This window comes from Cupressus sempervirens, chromosome 1 (assembly GCF_028749045.1).
Source record: "Cupressus sempervirens isolate cs-2001-9-10 chromosome 1, ASM2874904v1, whole genome shotgun sequence".
In the NCBI taxonomy this organism is placed as follows: Eukaryota; Viridiplantae; Streptophyta; class Pinopsida; order Cupressales; family Cupressaceae; genus Cupressus; species Cupressus sempervirens.
Window position 1 is genome coordinate 229039642 of NC_143118.1, and position 22075 is coordinate 229061716.

The 22075-nt window shown below is 32.5% G+C and overlaps 1 protein-coding gene across 1 annotated transcript; it reads right to left on the reverse strand.

The window, feature by feature from the left end:
- Window positions 1–9435: 9435 nt before the first annotated feature.
- Window positions 9436–10500, reverse strand: LOC149577004 (uncharacterized). Its single transcript, XM_089795643.1, has 2 exons — window positions 10361–10500; window positions 9436–10261 (listed from the first exon to the last, which is right to left on the reverse strand). Exons 1-2 carry the CDS (start codon window positions 10498–10500, stop codon window positions 9436–9438), a joined length of 966 nt encoding a protein of 321 aa, XP_089651769.1.
- Window positions 10501–22075: the final 11575 nt, after the last annotated feature.

Consider the following 22075-nt stretch of genomic DNA (forward strand, 5'->3'; position numbering starts at 1 on the left):
GATAAAACTTCTGTCCAAGTTTCGGATGAGTATTGATCACAACATGAGTTTCTTATCAAGCAAATATAATATCTTGAGGCTTGGTAAAAATCTGATAGTCGGTATTCTTAGGAACTGAATGATCTTTCTCTTTCTGGTTTATTATGTATCATGCTAGAGGCTGCACCCTCTGAAATCAACTTCTGATGTTTGAATACTATTCTATCATAAAGTCTTCCAATTGTTAATATCAGATGAACCATATGTCTCTACTGTCTCTTCCTCTGAGTACGAGACTTCCTGCGATGAATGGCTTTGAGTTTTTCTATTGCTATAGTGGATATTCTTCCACGTGTAGCTCTCTATTTCTCCTGATGTTGGCTCCAATCTTTCCTGTCGTCTACAAGACTAGGCCCTGCTCCCTTCATGCTGAACTCTACATCGATTTGGGGAATGAGAGATCAAATCCTATAATCATGTTAATGCTGATCTTGATCACCTGAACTTTAGTGAGCATGATTATTGAAATAGATGCCAGTGTGCTCCTTTGGTATTCTCTTCCTTCTATCTATGGTGTTCGATCAAACTTGAATGTTATTACTTCTGTCACTGTCCACCTTGTATTGGTGCTTACCTCAATGTTCTATGTTTATATTGATTGTACCTTTAACATCATACATGGCCTTTGATATAACTTGTAGTCAGCAGCTGGATGCTTAGTAGAATGAATATGTGAGTTTGATCCTTGTATGTTTGTGTTCACATCAGTAGCAATCTGCCAACCGTTCCAATGGAATACCTGACTATTATACCAGTCTACGTATGACCACCTATTGATGCCTCTGAAAAATAGTTTTTTTTCTTTGTCTTAGTTTCTGTTCATGACTGATGTAGTTGATGGGGTTAACATCAACAGGTACAATTATCTCTACCAGAATCATATCTTCAATGCCTTTGTTTGGTTATAGCCTTTTATATCCTTCTCTGATTTTTTGCTTCCTGCTTCCCTGATTTGATTATTTGTTCTACTCTTCTCTTGTGCATTCTTATTCCTCCCCACTCTACGTTCTGCTCTGTTCTTTCTCCAATATTCTTAAAGCAACTGTTTCCCATTTGGATTTCCTCCCCCGCTATTCATTCCTCTGTGTGAATTGTTCTCCCACTCCTCCGTCCATGGTAGTTACTTCCTCTTTCTTTCCCACCCCCGTGAACTATTATGTCCCCTCCGTCTGAGTAGTCTGCTTATATATAAATATCTTTGAATGGATGCAACCGATCGAGCATGGTTATTTTATTATATAAATTCATTACTAACGTGATCTTTTAAATGGTTTGTAATATTTATTATATAGGATCATATCCATTCTAATATTATAATTATTATAATAGAATATAATATTTTATTTTTATTATGTTCATCTTATTATTATATTAATAATTGATAATTGATTTCAAAATATTATATTATATGTTACTAATCTCTTTAATATATTTATTAAAGAATTTATCTATGTTACTTTATCAATAAAATTAGATACATTATACTATTTTATTGATATAATATTATACCATATCAATTTGATAAAAATAATATATTTAATAATATTAAGTTATGCTATATAATAATTTTATTATTTTATTAATGATATTTGTTAAATTTAACCTTATAAATGTGATATTATTATTTATTTAACTTCATCAAGTGCAATTATATTATACTATATTTATTTATTTATTCCTTATATTAACTCTATTATTAAAATTGATCTTAGAAATGGGGACATTACAGTGTCCTTATTAGGTAAGTCCCATTAGATAATGGAATATTTTTCTTCTTTTTTTTGTTGCTTGTTCTCTTTTTAAACTAGAATAATGATAAAAATCCATTTGTGATTCTTCACTTGGCCCTGGATGTATGGGTGTTGCAAAGATAGCCTTAGTTATATCAATATTACCTTCCCTAATGCTACACATTCTTAAAATTGTCATGCCTTAAAATTGAAAATCTTTTGACAAATTAAAAAATATGTCAGTGTTACATCTTCAGTATCTCAAGTAGGTGGATTTTAAGTAAGGATTTTTATATTCTTCTACTTCTATCTTTTGGCATTAAATTCTAGTTGAATGATTTTATGATTTTAAATGCATAGAAAAAAATCATTTCCTGTCAAATTTGGCTATAGGGCTTTGAAACATTTTATTTTTTAAAAGATGGATTTTATTAGAAAATTGAACATATCTGTAATAGGGATGTAATGAATCGATCAATGATACTTTATATGTCCCCATGTGCGAAGGTGTTAATTTTGGTAGGATTCATTATTTTTAAAATAAATTAAATTTGAACTTTTGTATTACTGTAAAAACATATTTTTTGAGTCACATTGAGAGCTTTGTTTTCCCTTTGAAAAAATTGTACCTTTATCATGGAAGGGCATGAAGGTTTTGTTAATAAAAATAAATAAAACTAACCCCTATATACTTTAGTGTTCTTTGGTGTTATTTTCATCCCACTCAATAGATCTACTACAATGCAATATGCATTGTCTTGTCCTTTTGTATGGTTTTCATACGAATATTCTATTGGCATGCTGAGTGTTTAAAAACCCCAAATTGTATCTATGTAGTTGTAAGTACTAGTAATGGCTTACCATGATAACTTGGTATTAAAACAAAAGCCATTTGTACATAATATCATTTCTTTTTAATCTTTCTTTAAGCCATGTCCTCTGAAGCATTTGTTGGGACTTGCAGGAGTGTCCTATTGCTACCAAGTTGGCAACATTATTGTGTTTATTTTTTACTCCTTTATTTTTCATTAATCACCAAAATAAGACTTTCTATATGTTAGTTTGAATAAGTTGTCATTTCTCATTGACAAGAGTATGACCACTGCTAGAGGTTGAGTACGTGTTAGTTTCTTATTCAGTGATGTAAATTTTCCTAGGAAGCTCTATTGTAAAGAGCGCATGTCCTTGCATGTTGGATTCTTTCCACTCTTATAATTGTAAACTATTTGGTCATGAGTGAAGCATTCCATGTTGTAGTAGATTGAGATGAGATGGATTACCTATGAAATGTTTTTTGAGCATGCATTGGTTCATCCTAGAAAAAGGAAGGTTGTTGCTATTCTAAAATGATTTAAAATTTGATTGGAACCGATAGTCTATATTTTCTTTTTTATTAATCATGTCACTCTTTGAACAATTTTTTTTTTTTTGATATTTGATCTGTTTAGACTCCAACATACTATAACAAATATGGCCCTCTTGAGTTCATACAAGTATCCATGGTTTGAATTGTAACATGTGGCATATGTAACTTTATCATGGGAACTAATTTTTATTATATTTGATTAGACATTCTAATATTGTTAGTCAATTGGAACCATGGGGATTAAATGTTTAATTTGAATTGTAGAGATTGAATACTTTCCTTTCATCAATTGGCTATAGAGATGACATTTAGTATAGCATATTTATAATTATTTACATTTCCTAGTTAATGTCATTTGATGAGGCTGATTGTTATGGAAGGGGAATAACCACGAAATGGCTCTTAAGGATTGTTTGTCACTGAAACAAAATGGTGTGTTTGTTTTTATTGTAACTACTGGTATAATGGGAGTATAAAATGATAGTTCATGGTATTTATAGAAAAGATAAATGGTTATTATTATTAAATTTAATTTTTTTAATGGTTTATTATTATTATAGTTCCTACTTTTAGTAGATGAAATTTATTAATTATTACAATGTAGAAAATCTAAGATTCTAAAATTTGTTAAATCTTATTTTAAAATTTAACTTTTTCCCCTGTTTTCTCTTTTCTCATTGATAAATTCTAGTTTTACTAGTGTTTATCTTAAATTTTAACTAAATATTTAAAAAAAATCTATAGATATAAGTTGAATTAATCATAAATATTAATCATGCTAGCCTTTTTTTGGAACCTTTGATTAGTCAAGACCTCATCAAAGTTGTTCAAAAGCTCAATCATATGCAACTTCTACTATGGTAGGTCTCATTGCCACAAAAAAACCTCCAAACCAAGAAAAAAATTAGATAACAAGTTGAGTTACTAAACATTAATGAGTCATGATCAAACAATGTGCTGCAACTTATTGGGCGAAAAATGACACCAATTTAAACAAAGCTAGCAATGGCAAGCTGCATAATGGACTTGATTTGAAGAGTCAAATTTATCAATCTAGAAACCAAGATCCACACTAAAATTCCAATTAAACTCATGGCCTACCATGTAGGTATTATCTCTGTTGTTAGCTGAAATTAATTCTATACTATCCATCCTAAATAAAAAACCTCGTATGAAAATAGCCTCAGATAATCTACCTCAGAGGCCTTTCTAATCGGGAGAAATTGCCATAATTTTTTTGATTCCCCAATAGTTTAAAGCATTCAACATTTTCATTAGAAATTATTTCTTATTCACTATGGGACAAAGACAAATGGCAGGGAAAAAGTTGAAAAGTAAATTGTTCACTAAATATCATAATTTGAAAGGTTGGGAATTATCTAGATGGCATGCCACTAGTGCTAACTTATCTAATTTTAGATTTCTTGTTTCCGCATATTCAATCTGCAATGTGTTCAGACAAGCAGACAATGCATTCATTTATTTGTCCGACTTTAGAAAAATTTGAAATATAAGATTCTAATAATATTTTAAAGATATATTAGGTTAATATATTAATATACAATTTTTAATTTCATTTTCTAGATAGTTATTTTTAGTTTGAAGTTTATCGATATCTAGTTTTCACAATTCATGCCAATTTGTTCAAACTTATTGTGAGCCAAGTAATGTGTTACTGAAATGTGAAGTTTGTTGTTTATTAAGTTTTATTTTTCCAAATAAATTTTTTCAAATTGTCTATATGTTTCATATATATCATTACAAATGCAATGCTCAGTGTTATTCTTTTTCAATCTCTTGTTATAACATATATGTTTTTATTTTCTATTCACATTCATCCTTGTTATTAGTCTGTTTTAATATTTTATACCTAAAATGATCTAATCTAGTTTTCAATTAAGTTATTAATAATTTTACTTTCACCTTGGTTTACACTCTTTTAGGCACATTTTCTTGTAGTTTTCATATGAAATTATTTTTTTCATTCCATTCAATCCTTAATTTTTACTTTCTTATTTTTAAAAGGATATCTTTGCAATAAGATTAGAATGTTCACCAATAAATTTTATTTTTTTAAAATTATATAACATTATTAAAATAGATAACTAAACAAGAGGAAACATTGAGGGTGATAACTCTAGAAATATGTGACAGTAGATTATATATTAATACAACATAGTAAAATAAATATAGTTAGAGTTTAATAAATGAAGGTTTTGAAGAAATGTACAATATATGAAAATTGAAAATTCATTCCTATAATTGTTCTAACTTGTTGTATTTTTAGGTATATTTGGTTCTTCACACCTGAAAATAATAGTGTCTTCAAATCATTGTATAACAAAATGATATTGATTTGATTTATATTGGATATACATTCGCTACAATGGGATGCTTATTACATTGAATGACAATGGCTTTATAAGTCATTATTCTTGTGAATAACCATCTACAAAATGCAACTTCCCACAAACTAATATGAACTTGATTTAGTGCTTATTTATCAAACTATTGACCTAAATCTAAACCTAGAGTTAACCCAAATTAATGTAAAACTCCAACAACATCTATGCTAAGTAATTTTTTTGTCAAGTCATTACACCCACTCAATAGGTAGGAACTTATGCTCTAACAAAGCTCTTGTTCTTTTCTAGAGATAAATTCAATATATTTATTTTTAAATATTTGATAGATGTCATTCATTACATTAATTTTTCACTTTCGTAGGTTGTTGGAGTTATAGTGGAAGGAGATCATAACTGTGAACTATATATTTTATGTTCATTTGAGTATTTAAGATAATTAAATAATTTTCTTATTGATATATTTTTTTTTTGACACACCATCATATAATTTCACACACACACACAAGACTAGGAGGAAAAATTAATGATATATATAGTGTCCCACTTCATCAATTGTTCAGACATTTTGACTAGATTATTTTTTGTTCACACATTTTGACTAGATTAAGAAACTTATAGATGAAATATAATTGTATGCATTAATTTCATGTCATTAGGCCTCATCTTGGATAAGATCTACTAGTGTAAATTTGATCTAGATTGTTCACAATAGTAATGTTGAAATGTATAACTTCAAAATATAAATTTAAATTTGAATAACATCCACCCACTAGTCATTGTAGACTTGCCCATTTCATTTTTTTTTTATTCGCATGTTAAATTTTATTTAAATACATTCACTCAAACATCCAAAATTATCAAATACTATTGAGCCAACTAGGATTTGCCAAAGAACACTTTAATTGAGAGGAACACAATAGCATTTTATCATAACATATACCATCACATCTTTAACAATTATTCTAAGATCATATAATCTATTTGAATATGGGTTTATTTGATGAGAGTAGGAATCTCACATTTTAACACATTTCTTTAAAAACACCATGAACCTTTTTTAAGGTTTAGATATCATAAGATCAAAGCAACTAAATTCTAACTTTACAACATATATTTAAACTTTCATTATTTTAAATTTATTTAAAAATCTTTAAACTATTTCCTTTATCTCCATTTATTTAGGTTTTTACTAATTTAAGCTTTTAATTTTAATTTTAATTTTTTTAAAATGGATGATTTATATCTCCAAATATTATATTTAAAAAAAATATTTAATGTGGTATTTATTAAATTATTTTAAAAATGTATATTCTATTTATAATAAGATTTAAAATTTTGACATGTAGATGGTTTGTCAAATTTAACTTAGAAAAATAAAAGTTAACATTAACACGCTCACACCATCCCACTCCACCTATTATGGCATTGTAGAATGCCTGTCAGCATTAAAAACTTTACAACATATATTTACACTTTTATTATTTTAAATTAATTTAAAAATCATTAAATAAAAGTTCTATAACAACGCCCTTCGTCGGTCTTCTCTATGGCTTTTCTCACGGTTGAATGTACGGACATCCACCGCATTGTTATGCATTGCCTACCAATCCAAAATATGACCTTTATGATAAAATCATACAACATGAGTCCAAAAAGCCTTGTAATTCCCCAACATTTTCATGTATGTATTTTTTCTTTTTGACTTCTGAAAGAGTGTTGACAGAAGGAGATGTAACTCATCTATCCCTAGTATAACAATGAAATATTTTTGGTCAACCAAATAGGGGGAATCACGAATGGCTTAAACATCACACTTTAAGCTTCATTCTAACACTAAAAGTGTTAAATACTCAAAATTGGATTATCCTCCATTGAGCACAGGAGTTAGTGCGATGATGAGAGGATAAGCTTATAAAGTTGTGTCATGTAAAATTATGTTGTAGACACTATGTGCTTAATTAAAAGTGTGAATAATTGTGTTGTCTACATGAAAACTCTTTTAATTATGCAAACTCTAGTGTTGTAGACACCATGTGCTAAAATAGAGTTGCTAACTCTTGTGTTGTCAACATGACAACTCATATAAGTACACATACTCCTAGATGTCTAACCAAATAAATAATAAAATAATGCATTTATCCTAAGTTAATTTAAATTAAGTTTAAATAATAATCATTTAACATCTAGGATAGGGCAGATCGTCATACATGAGCCCTTCTCTTCATCATTCGAAAGCAATAGAGTGAAATGCAGGGACATGGATTTTTTTGCATGCAGGCTCTCCAGTGCAATATTTGCAGAAGCAGTGACAATTTTTTGTACTCTGGTTTGCTATTTTATTGATTTGTGTTTGAATTTCTTTGAATGGTGTTTTCTTATTTTCATATGCATTTAAGCTTGTGAAGATATAGGGTTTCTTTATCCTGTGGTTGGATTTCAGTCTTTGTGTGTAAAATTGGTAGTTTAATTCTATGAAAATTCTGGATGTGTTAGTTTTTAGTTATATATTGTGAGTGAGAGCTTTATGCTGTATCTTTTCGTAGGGGGCGGCTCCATGGCAATATGTTGTCCGAACGAGAGGCTCCATGACGATGTCTCTCGGCAGCAGAGGCTTCGTGTATTGCTAGCACCTTTATCTTTCAGTCTTCAGACCACCATCTTCTCATTCCCATTTCACGATTAGATTTAGTCGACGGAAAACCCAAATTTAAATTTTGAAGAATTTTGTATTGAAACTTTGTATTGGTTAGCCTTCATACTGTCAATATTCTTCCGAAATGTTGTGGCCATTCGTTATCTTGAAGGATACAACGTATCATCTACATCTGCAGATCTGAATTCCATTTCTCTAATCAACAACGAAATTCAATACAATTTTTTTATAACATAGGATTAACAAAGAATTATAGAATAATTCTCAAGAATACCCTGCTTTTGGATGAAAAATCGTAAAACACCAAAGAACAAAGCAGTCGAACTGAGAGTAAAATATCTCCTACTTATCAATTATGGTACATCTTTATAAGAACATAGAGCGTCCATAAAAACCAATTCAAAATATAGACGAGGATAACTCGAGCCACAGTTATTAGTAGCATTACAAATGTGTTACTTCGTTAAGACAAATCAAGGTCATCTGCTGGATCTATAGAATACCCTGGATCCATTGAAACTCAATATGGGATATATTGGGCAATGGGGGCTCCAATACATTAATTATATGAGTAGAAGCATCAATCAGTTTGGTAGAGAGATGCCTCTTCGGGGCCTTGTCAAGTAGAGAGCTTGGAATGAGCTGTAAGGGATGCTTTGGTGGGCATCAAGGGAGCCGTTTGTAGTAGGAATTGTCCTATCATGTATGAGTAGGTTTTAAGCTTGCATCCTGGTTTGGAGGGAGATCTTTTATACCTTTAGAGATCCACTCTACAATATTGCGTTAAAAGGATAATATTAGGTAAAATTGGAATCACAATACTATGAAGTTAAAAAGGACAATAGTAAGTAAAATTGAAATCACAATTTGAATATTTTGTGAGCACTTAATCATCAATTTTGGAATAGAAACAAGCCTTCCTAGAAATACCTTATATGAACAGTACAGGGGGAATAGACTCTCAATAGCATAAGTAGTTGAAAAGTATTCATTATCATAGATGCATATAAATGAAATAGCAACCTTATCCTAGAAGGAAGAAAGTCTCTTTTTGGCTACCCTTAAATATCACACACAAAAAGAAGAATTAGATGCATATAAATGAAATAGCAAGCTTATCTGTGAAGGAAGAAAGTCTCTTTTTGGCTACCCTTAAATATCACACTAAAAGAAGAATTAAGCTTGGGAAAAAAAATCAAATTCAACTATTTAACACTTTTGATATAGAAATTTAGTGTGTAATGTTTAAACTATTCCCCTATCTTTCGTGATTCGAAAAGATCAGTTGGGTGTGGACTGCACCAGTGGAATTTGAAACACTTGAAAAAATTGGTGATTTGCAATCTCGACATGTGCAGACCTGCAATTATTGGAGAAATAGGCCAAGCAGACCTCACCTTTCATAACCCAGTTCACGGTTTGACCTTCTAAATCTCTGTGGAGCCTCCATGTTATTGGGTGTTCGTACTCATCTCCTCCAAACAACACCCCTCCTTGTGCTGTGAAAGCTTTGCAGGGTTTCGAATACCTATCGCCAGACCAAGTCTTGGACTTGAAGACTAAAAACTTTTGAGGCTTATAATTAGACACCGCCTTTCCCATAGCGCTATCATAGAGAGTCCATTCTCCATCTACATGTGGCCTGTTGGCGGAGGATTGCTCAAACACCCAACTGTTTATGCTTGTTTCGGATGTGACGGCTTTGGAAAGCTTCAAACCAGGGTGATTTGGCGGTTCAAAAGTGGCCTCCACGGTTTCCCCTCTCCCAATATCTGTGATGGGATTCTGTGATGATTTGCCCAATGAAACAGAGTGGACATGGGATTCAACTACAGGTCCTATAGTTATGCCAATCTTTGCTGGAAAGTGCCGCTCATCTTCAAGGCTTGTTGGAATTGACTTTTGTTCCGGTGACGGATCCCGTCGAATTACATTGCACTCAACATTATCATTTTCCACCCTAACCTCAATAAAGTCTCTGAAGATGTTAACCACATAGCGGAATTGAATGACACATTGCAGCTGCTGGTAATTCAAGGCGTTGCAGAGTTGCTTATCAGCAAGCCGTCCCTCGCCCATTCTGCGCATTGACAGTATTCGACTGTAGCTGTTGATGTTCCAGAATCCCGAAAGACTTGAACTGCATTAGGATATTCTAAAATCATTATTTCCCCCTTTATTATCAATCTCGCCGTGTAATAAGCACTTGCAAGTGAACTCGGCAGAAAAACGCCTTACCACATAACCAGTTGCACCAGGTCCTATGAGTGACAAAATATTCTCTACTCTATGACAAAACAATTTCTGTGCTTCGCTTTCGGAGATTTCAGATCGGAAATGCACCATAAAAGAATATCAAGCGAGTGAAAAGAGAGAGTTGAATGCTTGCTTGTACTTCGCAGATTCAATTGTCCTCAGCTGGGTTTTCGTTTGCTGGAGCTTCACGAGATCTGGATCGAAGACTTTTAGATGCACACATGCCCACAGGTTCAAGAATACCTGAAACGTGTTACTCTGGCGTGATTCTAATTCAACAATCCCAAGATCAAAAAGTTTATGAATAGCCGAGGAGAGAGAGAGGGAGATTTTATCGCAAGCTATAAATTCGGATGAAAGGAAGAGTGAATTTGCTGGGCCAAAATGAACGTTTAGCGGAAGGAATTCACGCTTCTTTGATTTCTTCTGGTCGAGGTGGCATACGCAGTCATAAATGTCTGGAAATTGAGAAGTCTGAGTCGGAACTCCTGTGATTGACAGAATTTCCTCTGCTCTACGACATGGAAATTTATCCACCCACCTTTCGAAGATTTGAAATATGGAATAATACAGAAAGGAAAAGCAAGCAACTGAAAAGAGAGAGTTAAATACTTGCTTGTATTTGGCAGGTCCAATTGTGCCCAGCGGGATGTCCATTTGTGGGATGTCGTTACAGTCGAAGGCATTGCAATACACACGTACAAACAAGTTGGAGAATGGCGGGAACGTGTTCTTTAGGTGGGCTTCTTGTCCAACAATCCCAGTAGAGCAGATTCCAAGACTAGAATGCCTACCCATATCCGACGAGATAAAGAGACCGACGTTACTAATACCTTGAAATTCGGATTCAAGGAAAAGTGATCCTGTGTTGTCAAATGAATCTGCGTCGCCAAAATAAATGTTCAGCGAAAGCGGAGGACATTTATGTCCTGACCGGTAGAGACGGCATATCCAGTCGTAAACGTCGTTAAAATCAGTCTTCGACTCTCCCGCTGTCCAGAACTCGGCCCCGTCCATTACTGGTTTGCTCATCATTTTTAGCATGATCTTTTGTTTCAGGCCAACCTTCGGACTTTAATATGCAAGGCCGATAAATCTCTGAACTATTTGAGATGAAATATTACAGTCGACTCAGTCTCAAACGACGTCTTCTGATGGGTTTCGCAGCCAACTTGCACGCGGTTTCGACTAGTATTCAATCTATATCCCATTAAGTCAGTGCGTAGAAATTGTTAAAATGTAAAAGTCTATTGAAAATGGGTCATTATATTGGATCAAATCTGAAGTCAATGGTATCACTTCCTGTGGGTCATCCAACATTATATATACTAGCTTATATATACTTCTATATATATTACGCAGAAAGCAATCGTTCTCGAGGTGCCTATTTTCATTTAATTCCAAGGTTATTTTAATCACAGGTGGGATTTATGAAAATGAAAATAGGCGCCTCGAGAACGACTACTCTCGGTGTAATATATAGAGGTATATATAAGCTAATGGCAATCGCAGCGCAACAGGAAAAGTATTTTCAAATTTTTTCTATTTTTTTTAAGGTAAGTGCTGAATTATTTATTTCTTTTTAAATACAATTGTATAAACTTACTATAAAATTATTCTTGAATATTTTATTTTTTAATTCTATATATGGTGTTTATTTGCATCACTTTAATTTAGTTTTATTTTAAGCATATTGTTACCTAAAATGTTATATTGAAGAGTAGAGTTATAGTTAGGGTTAGCGTTAGTGTTATGGTTGGGGCTATTGTTAGGGTTTGATTTATGGATAGGGTTAGAGTTACGGTTAGGAATAGAGTTACAATTAGAGTCAGTATTAGCATTAGGGTTAGGGCTAGGGTTATTTTTAGGATTATGAATCTTGCTAGGGTTATAGTTAAGGTTAGGTTTAGAATTAGAGTTAGAGTTAATGTTAGGATTAGCGTTAGAATTTGGGTTACAAAAATAGTTAGGTTTAGAATTAGAGTTAGGGTTAGGGTTAAGGAAAGGGCGAGGGTAAGAATAAGGGTTTAGGTTAAACATATAGTTAGGGTTAGGATTAGAATTAGAGTCAGGGTTTGAGTTAGAGGTAGAGTCAGAATTGGAGCTTGAATAAGGGCTAGAGTTAGAGTTTAAATTAGGGTTATAATTAGGCTGAGGGTTAGGGTTAAAATTAGATTTATGGTTAGAGTTAGAGAAAGGGGTAGAGAAAGGGTTAGTTTTAGGGTGATGGTTAAGGTTAGGTTTATATTTAGAGTTAGGGTTGTATATAGAGTTACATCAAGGTTAAGGTTAGGGTAAGGGTTTGAGTTGGGGTTAAGGATAGGGTTAGGGCTATGGTTTTCATGTAGATTAAAGTAAGGGGTAAGGTTAGAGTTAGAGTTTTGAGTCAGCGTTAAGGTTAGAGTTAGGGTTAGGTTACAGTTTTAGTGAAGGTTAAGCTAAGGATTACGGTTAGGATTAGAGTCTAATTATGGTAGAGTTAGATTTATAGTTAGGGTTATATTTAGGGTTAGAGTTAGGGGTAGGATTATGGTTTAGAAAAAGTAATTTTCTTTTTGGCATATTGTAATGTAAAATGTTATAGTCAAACATAGATATATGGTTAGGGACAAAGTTACCATTACAATTAATGTTAACATTAGGGATAGAATAAGGGTTAGGGTTAGCATTAGGGTTAGGGCTAGAGTTAGGGTTAGGGTTTGAGTTATGGTTAGGGTTTGAGTTATGGTTATTGTTAGAGTTATGGTTAAGGTTTGGGTTAGAGTTATGTTTATGGTTAAGGTTAGCGTTAGAGTTATGGTTATGGTTAAGGTTTGGATTAGAGTTATGTTTATGATTAAGGTTAGAGTTAGAGTTATGGTCATAGTTAAGGTTAGGGTTAGAGTTATGGTTATGGTTAGGGTTAGTGTTATAGTAAGGCTAGGGTTAGGGTTTGAGTCAAGGTTAAGGTTAGAGTGAAGGTTAGGGTTTGAGCCAAGATTAAATTAAGGGTTAGGGTTAGGGTTAGAGTCCAATTATGGTAGTGTTAGATTTAGGGTTAGAGTTATGCTCATAGTTAAGGTTAGTGTTAGAGTCCAATCATGGTAGTGTTAGATTTAGGGTTAGAGTTATGCTCATGGTTAAGGTTAGTGTTAGGGTTAGGGTTATTATAGGGCTCGAGTTAGGGTTATTGTAGGGATAGGGTTACGATTTGAGTCAGGGTTAAGGTTAGGTTTAGGATTAGGGTTATGGTTTTAGTTAGGATTAAAGTTAGGGTTAGGGTTAGATTCTAGTTATGGTAGAGTTAGATTTAGGGTTAGAGTTAGGCATAGAGTTATGTTTATGGTTAAGTTTAGGGTTAGAGTTATGCTCATTGTTAAGGTTAGGGTTAGACTTATGGTTATGGTTAGGGTTAGGGTTATAGTAGGTCCAGGGTTAGGGTTAGGGCTTGAGTAAGGGTTAAGGTTCTAGAGTTATGGTTAGGGAAAATTTTTAAGCCAAGATTAAAGTTAGGGTTAGGGTTATGGGTAGAGTCCAATTATGGTAGAGTTAGATTTAGGGTTAGAGTTAGGGACAAATTAATGTTTATGGTTAAGGTTAGTGTTAAAGTTAGGGTTAGGGTTAGTGTTAGAGTTAAGTTTAGGGTTAAGGTTAGAATTAAGTTTAAGTTTAGTGTTAAGGTTAGGGTTAGGGTTAGAGTTAAAGTTAGGGTTAGCATTAGGATGAAAATTAGGGTAAGGGATAGGGTTTGAATTAGAATTAGGGTTCTTGTTTGGGTTAGAGTTACAGACAGGGTTAGAGTTAGAGTTAGGGTTAGGGTTAGGTTTAAAATTAGATTTAGAGTTGGGATTAGGGTTAGGGTTGGAATTAGGGTTAGAAATATAGTTAGGAATAGAGATAGAGTTAGGGTTAGGATAAGGGTAAGAATTAGGGTGACGGTTAGAATTAGGGTTACAAATATAGTTAGGGTTAGTGTTACGGTTCGAATAAGAGTTAGGGTTAGGGTTAGAGATAGAGTTAGAATTAGAGTTCGACTAAGGGTTGGAGTTAGAGTTAGAGTTAGAGTTAGGGTTTTATTTAGGGTTAGAATTAAGGTTAGCATTAGAATTAGTGTTAGAGATAGGGTTATGGTCAGTGTTAGGGTTATGGTTAGGGTTAGCATTAGGGTTAGGGTTAGGGTTAGTGTTAGGGTTATGGTTTGGATTAGCATTAGGGTTAGGGTTACAATTAGAGTTAGAGTTAAAATTAGAGGTAGTGCTAGTGTTAGTGTTCATATAAGAGTTAGAGTTAGGGTTCAAGTTAGAGTTAGAGTTAAAGTTAGAGATAGAGTTGTGATTAGTGTTAGATTAGGGTTAAGGTTAAGATTACCTGATTAGATTTAGGGTTAGGGTTAGAGTTAGGGTTAGGATTAGGATTAGAATTAGGGTTAGGAGGAGAAATAAAGTTAGAGATAGAGTTAGAGTTAGAGTTAGAGTTAGGGTTAGGGTTAGGATTAGGGTTAGTGTTAAAATTAGAATTATCTAGTTAGATTTAGATTTAGAGTTAGGGTTTGTGTTATTATTGCTATTAAGATAATTTTTGGGTTACTAATCATATTATAGCTAATAAAATAATAATTAATAAATATTATTACTCTAAATTATAATTATAGTTTAGATTTAGGGTTAGGGTTAGGGTTAATTGTAATCACACTCTCTCTCACATGTCCCATTCTATAATTCCCTCCCCCCCCCTCCCAATAATGTATACCCTCCCCACCTCCCCTACATTGTTCTCTTTGTCCATCTCTTTCTCTACATATATAGATACTCCCTCCATAATTATTGTCATTGTCTATCACTATCCGTCATACTCTTCCTCTCCCCATCATTGTCTACATCTCTTTTGGGCCTTATATATTCTTTTTCTTATTTAGCTCATCTCTCCCTACTCCCCTTCTATATATCTACATCTCCTGCCCCCTCTAATCATCTCTCTCTCTCTCTCTCTCTCTCTCTCTCTCTCTCTCTCTCATGGCCTCTCTCTCTCCACCATCTCCATCTCCATCTATTTTGGACCCTTCTTATGCTTTTTCTCTCCATGGCTCATCTCTCCCGCTCTCCCCTTTTCCTTCTACCACCTCTAAAATTATCCTCTCTCTCTCTCTCTCTCTCTCTCTCTCTCACACACACACACACACACACACACACACACACACACACACACACACATTGCATCATGTTATTTATCTCACTCTTTCTCTATATCATGTCGCCTAATGTTAATATTCTCTCTCTCTCTCTCTCTCTCTCTCTCTCTCTCTCTCTCTCTCTCTCTCGCTCTCTCTCTCTCTCTCTCTCACACACACACACACACACACACCATCTTCATGTTTATATATATCTAAAATGCTCTATGTATGTCTACCTCATGTCTCTCTCTCTCTCTCTCTCTCTCTCTCTCTCTCTCTCTCTCACACACACACACACACACACACACACATTGCATCATGTTATTTATCTCACTCTTTCTCTGTATCACATCACCTCATGATAATTCCCTCTCTCTCTCTCTCTCTCTCTCTCTCTCTCTCTCTCTCTCTCTCTCTCTCTCTCTCTCTCTCACATATATTTGATTTAAGTAACAATATTATTATCTTTTCTTTCTTTAAATTAAATATTATGCTAAAATTCATTTGTAAAATCTAAAATAATTTCTAAACTTCAATATTTTACAACCTCCAAAATCTTATTATTTTAATAATAAAATAAAATTACATATATAAAAAAAATTTATTTTTAAGATTTGAAAAAATAATAAACTTTCATAGAAAATGAAAACTGCAAACAAAATAGTAACCAAAAAAGATTTACAGAAATTTTTTCCTTTCTAATTTACAATTCATTACCAAAATAATAGCAGATTTTCAAAAGAAAGAGAATATTTGTGAAAATAAAAACTTTTTGCAATTATCTCAAACTGTTATTACTAAGTTTTTTTAGATTTAATACTATTCTTTGGATGAACTCAGAGATATTAATAATCAATATTTGTAATAATAAAATTAAAAACAACATCAAGACTAACAATAATTATGAAAAAATTAAAAATAGCAGTGACAATAATAATAAGAAAAGAGTAATTTCTTTCAGTTTTTTGTCTCTTCCATGCACCATTTAATCTAATAGTCATGCTCCAATTCACCAAATAAGGAAGAGAATGTAACATGCAGTTTGAACTTTGAGTTTTTAGAATCATGAATTTACGCATGAAATACAGAGAATCAAGCAGTTATAAATTATTAATCACAAGTTCTACGACTGTCTATGTTTGTTATAACAACAGTTACATAAGAATCTTGGGTCAGTCTCATTTGATAAAATTAGATTAAGTACAATGTTAGTCTTGATAGTAGTGTAGTTAAATAAGCATGCGAAAGTCCATATGAGGCATTTCTCAATATAAAATATGGCAATTGTAATATATTTTAAGCAGACGAATTAATACAAAAATTGAAGTTTTTTCTCCATTCTCATTTTGCTGTAGCAATTGTGTTTTTGATATTTTTGATAAGTGCTATAGCATGTTATAGTTAACATTAAATTAATCTTTATTATTATATTTAATAGTAGTTTCAAACATTATTAAAAAGACTCTAAATACAACCAAATCACATAATCTAAGAACTAATACATAAGTACCCATCACAAGAACAGTTAGAATGCCCAAAATTGCTAAAATAATTGCACCTGCAACTGTTGTTACAGAAGGAATTTGTTACTCCAATCTATTATCTTTCTTAGACTAAAGGAGCACAAGAAAAAGTGAGATTGATATTATGAGTTACAAAAGAAATTTGAATGTATTTATAAGTATTTCTGCTCAAATATTTCCTATAACATTGTGTTAATACCAGATTTTCCTTTTTTTCAATTCTATTGCTAAGAAAATCACCATGGACACATTCTATATCTAGAGAAATTATCACATGGGATAAGTCGTTCAACATTGACATAATTATTCGCACCGGTGGGAATGAGCCAGAACATCTCAATCCGCACTTAACCAGATTAAACCATCGAAAGAATAGGTAGTAGGAAGGAACCTATAAATTGGAGCCGCAATAGAGCCAATTCCAAATGCATATCCAGATCTAGAGTCAGTCATTTATCTTTAATCCATTCCCATTTAGTCCCAGCAACGCGCTAATAGCGTCAGGAAGCTCCATGCATGAATCAGAAGAAAATGGATAGATCTGGTTAGGAAAGTACATATTGGACCAAAATATTTCAGAAATAGAAAAGAAGACACCCCTAAAACATTCCCATCAAGCACCATTAACAATGAAAAGTATTATAAAATATATATATCAAATAGATTCTGAATACAAATCTAAATCTAAATTAAACATGAAAGACTAAACTATTAAATGCAAGCCTAAATAGTTATGAACAAAATTCTAAATCTAAATGAAATTAATTAAAATTGAAATCTAAATCAAAGTAGAATATTATAACTAATTTTGAATCTCAATTTACATCTACATCTAAATCTAAATGAAAATGTAAATAAAAAATAGAAATCTCACCTGAAAAAATGTTACTCCAAAACTTCAATTTACTCCTATTCGAAAACTCCAATTTAATCCTCCAATAACCTCCACCTCTTCCTTCCTACAAAAACATAAAATGAAAATGAAATGAGGAGCCTTGGTTTTATAACTTCTGAGAGGGTCCTCATATCCCCCAATAGACGTCTCTTCACATTCCATGAATTTGTTTGAAATTCCCCCACTCCCCGCAAAAAATAAGCATGAATGTGCATGCAAAATTATATTTAACAAAAAAAAATCATATTGAAATTATTTCGCCCCTATTTTTTTGGGCCCTATTTTTTCAAGTCCTACTTTTTCGGGCCCTACTTTTTTGGGCCTATTATTTCGGCCTCCATTTGGCTTCCTATTATTTCAGCCAGCTATTATTTCAAGAATTCTTTTTTAATATTTAATTTGGAGGTTTGTAACCGCTCCTAATTCTTTTTAATTGACAAGGAATCTTGGCAGATTCCTGTGCTGGGCATTTGTGCTGCCATTGTATAGAACACCTCTCGGCGTAATAAATAAGAAGAGTTGTGGTTTATTCATTTTTTGCTTAGTCGTATTTGTAATGCCACTAAGATGCTTTTACCTTGCATGAAAAGAGGTTTGGCTGAATATTCCATAGTCAAGCATTGCTAAGGAGGATGAATAGATACAACCTTCTAGACGAGAGCTAGAACAAGCTCGATTGAGTTATTGCATTGATTTTCAAAAACATTTTGGATCATCCTATGAAAACCCTTGTCTTTAGGTTTGGCACGGTCAAGTCTATCCATCATGTTGGTGTCTGTAATTTTTCTATTCCTATTCCATTAACCAAACGAACTCTTAATTATCTCCTGATATTTCCATTCGATTCTGATAAGAGGTCGAGTAATTATTGGTATGGTAAGGATAAAACTTCTGTCCAAGTTTCGGATGAGTATTGATCACAACATGAGTTTCTTATCAAGCAAATATAATATCCTGAGGCTTGGTAAAAATCTGATAGTCGGTATTCTTAGGAACTGAATGATCTTTCTCTTTCTGGTTTATTATGTATCATGCTAGAGGCTGCACCCTCTGAAATCAACTTCTGATGTTTGAATACTCTTCTATCATAAAGTCTTCCAATTGTTAATATCAGATGAACCATATGTCTCTACTGTCTCTTCCTCTGAGTACGAGACTTCCTGCGATGAATGGCTTTGAGTTTTTCTATTGCTATAGTGGATATTCTTCCACGTGTAGCTCTCTATTTCTCCTGATGTTGGCTCCAATCTTTCCTGCCGTCTACAAGACTAGGCCCTGCTCCCTTCATGCTGAACTCTACACCGATTTGGGGAATGAGAGATCAAATCCTATAATCATGTTAACGCTGATCTTGATCACCTGAACTTTAGTGAGCATGATTATTGAAATAGATGTCAGTGTGCTCCTTTGGTATTTTCTTCCTTCTATCTATGGTGTTCGATCAAACCTGAATGTTATTACTTCTGTCACTGCCCACCTTGTATTGGTGCTTACCTCAATGTTCTATGTTTGTATTGATTGTACCTTTAACATCATACATGGCCTTTGATATAACTTTTAGTCAGCAGCTGGATGCTTAGTAGAATGAATATGTGAGTTCGATCCTTGTTTGTTTGTGTTCACATCAGTAGCAATCTCCCAACCGTTCCAGTGAAATACCTGACTATTATACCAGTCTACGTATGACCACCTATTGATGCCTCTGAAGAATAGTTTTTTTTCTTTGTCTTAGTTTTTGTTCATGACTGATGTAGTTGATGGGGTTAACATCACCAGGTACAATTATCTCTACCAGAATCATATCTTCAATGCCTTTGTTTGGTGATAGCCTTTTATATCCTTCTCTTATTTTTTGCTTCTTGCTTCCCTGATTTGATTATTTGTTCTACTCTCCTCCTGTGCATTCTTATTCCTCCCCACTCTACGTTCTACTCTGTTCTTTCTCCAATATTGTGAAAGAAATTGTTTCCCGCTTGGATTTCCTCCCCCGCTATTCATTCCTTTGTGTGAATTGTTCTCCCACTCCTCCGTCCATGGTAGTTACTTCCTCTTTCTTTCCCACCCCCGTGAACTATTATGTCCCCTCCGTCTGAGTAGCCTGCTTCTATATAAATATCTTTAAATGGATGCAACCGATCGAGTATGGTTATTTTATTATATAAATTCGTTACTAACGTGATCTTTTAAATGGTTTGTAATATTTATTATATAGGATCATATCCATTCTAATATTATAATTATTATAATAGAATAGAATATTTTATTTTTATTATGTTCATCTTATTATTATATTAATAATTGATAATTGATTTCGAAATATTATATTATATGTTACAAATCTCTTTAATATATTTATTAAAGAATTTATCTATGTTACTTTATCAATAAAATTAGACACATTATACTATTTTATTGATATAATATTATACCATATCAATTTGATAAAAATAATATATTTAATAATATTAAGTTATGCTATATAATACTTTTATTATTTTATTAATGTTATTTATTAAATTTAACCTTATAAATGTGATATTATTATTTATTTAACTTCATCAAGTGCAATTATATTATACTATATTTATTTATTTATTTATTCCTTATATTAACTCTATTATTAAAATTGATCTTAGAATTGGGGACATTAGAGTGTCCTTATTAGGTAAGTCCCATTAGATAATGGAATATTTTTTTTCTTTTTTTTGTTGCTTGTTCTCTTTTTAAACTAGAATAATGATAAAAATCTACTTGTGATTCTTCACTTGGCCCTGGATGTATGGGTGTTGCAAAGATAACCTTAGTTATATCAATATTACCTTCCCTAATGCTACACATTCTTAAAATTTTCATGCCTTAAAATTGAAAATCTTTTGACAAAATAAAAAATATGTCAGTGTTACATCTTCAGTATCTCAAGTAGGTGGCTTTTAAGTAAGGATTTTTATATTCTTCTACTTCTATCTTTTGGCATTAAATTCTAGTTGAATGATTTTATGATTTTAAACGCATAGAAAAAAAACATTTCCTGTCAAATTTGGCTATAGGGCTTTGGAACATTTTATTTTTTAAAAGATGGATTTTATTAGAAAATTGAACATATCTGTAATAGGCATGTAATGAATCGATCAATGCTTCTTTATATGTCCCCATGTGCGAAGGTGTTAATTTTGGTAGGATTCATTATTTTTAAAATAAATTAAATTTGAACTTTTGTATTACTGTAAAAACATATTTTTTTCAGTCACATTGAGAGCTTTGTTTTCCCTTTGAAAAAATTGTACCTTTATCATGGAAGGGCATGAAGGTTTTGTTAATAAAGAAAAATAAAACTAACCCCTATATACTTTAGTGTTCTTTGGTGTTATTTTAGTCCCACTCAATAGATCTACTACAATGCAATATGCATTGTCTTGTCCTTTTGTATGGTTTTCATATGAATATTCTATTGGCACGCTGAGTGTTTAAAAACCCCAAATTGTATCTATGTAGTTGTAAGTACTAGTAATGGCTTACCATGATAACTTGGTATTAAAACAAAAGCCATGTGTACATAATATCATTTCTTTTTAATCTTTCTTTAAGCCATGTCCTTTGAAGCAATTGTTGGGACTTGCAGGAGTGTCTTATTGCTACCAAGTTGGCAGCATTATTGTGTTTATTTTTTACTCCTTTATTTTTCATTAATCACCAAAATAAGACTTTCTACATGTTAGTTTGAATAAGTTGTCATTTCTCATTGACAACAGTATGACCACCGCTAGAGGTTGAGTACGTGTTAGTTTCTTATTCAGTGATGTAAATTTTCCTAGGAAGCTCTATTGTAAAGAGCGCATGTCCTTGCATGTTGGATTCTTTCCACTCTTATAATTGTAAACTATTTGGTCATGAGTGAAGGATTCCATGTTGTAGTAGATTGAGATTAGATGGATTAGCTGTGAAATGTTTTTCGAGCATGCATTGGTTCATCCTAGAAAAAGGAAGGTTGTTGCTATTCTAAAATTATGGAAAATTTGATTGGAACCGATAGTCTATATTTTCTTTTTTATTAATCATGTCACTCTTTGAAAAATAATTTTTTTCTTGATATTTGATCTG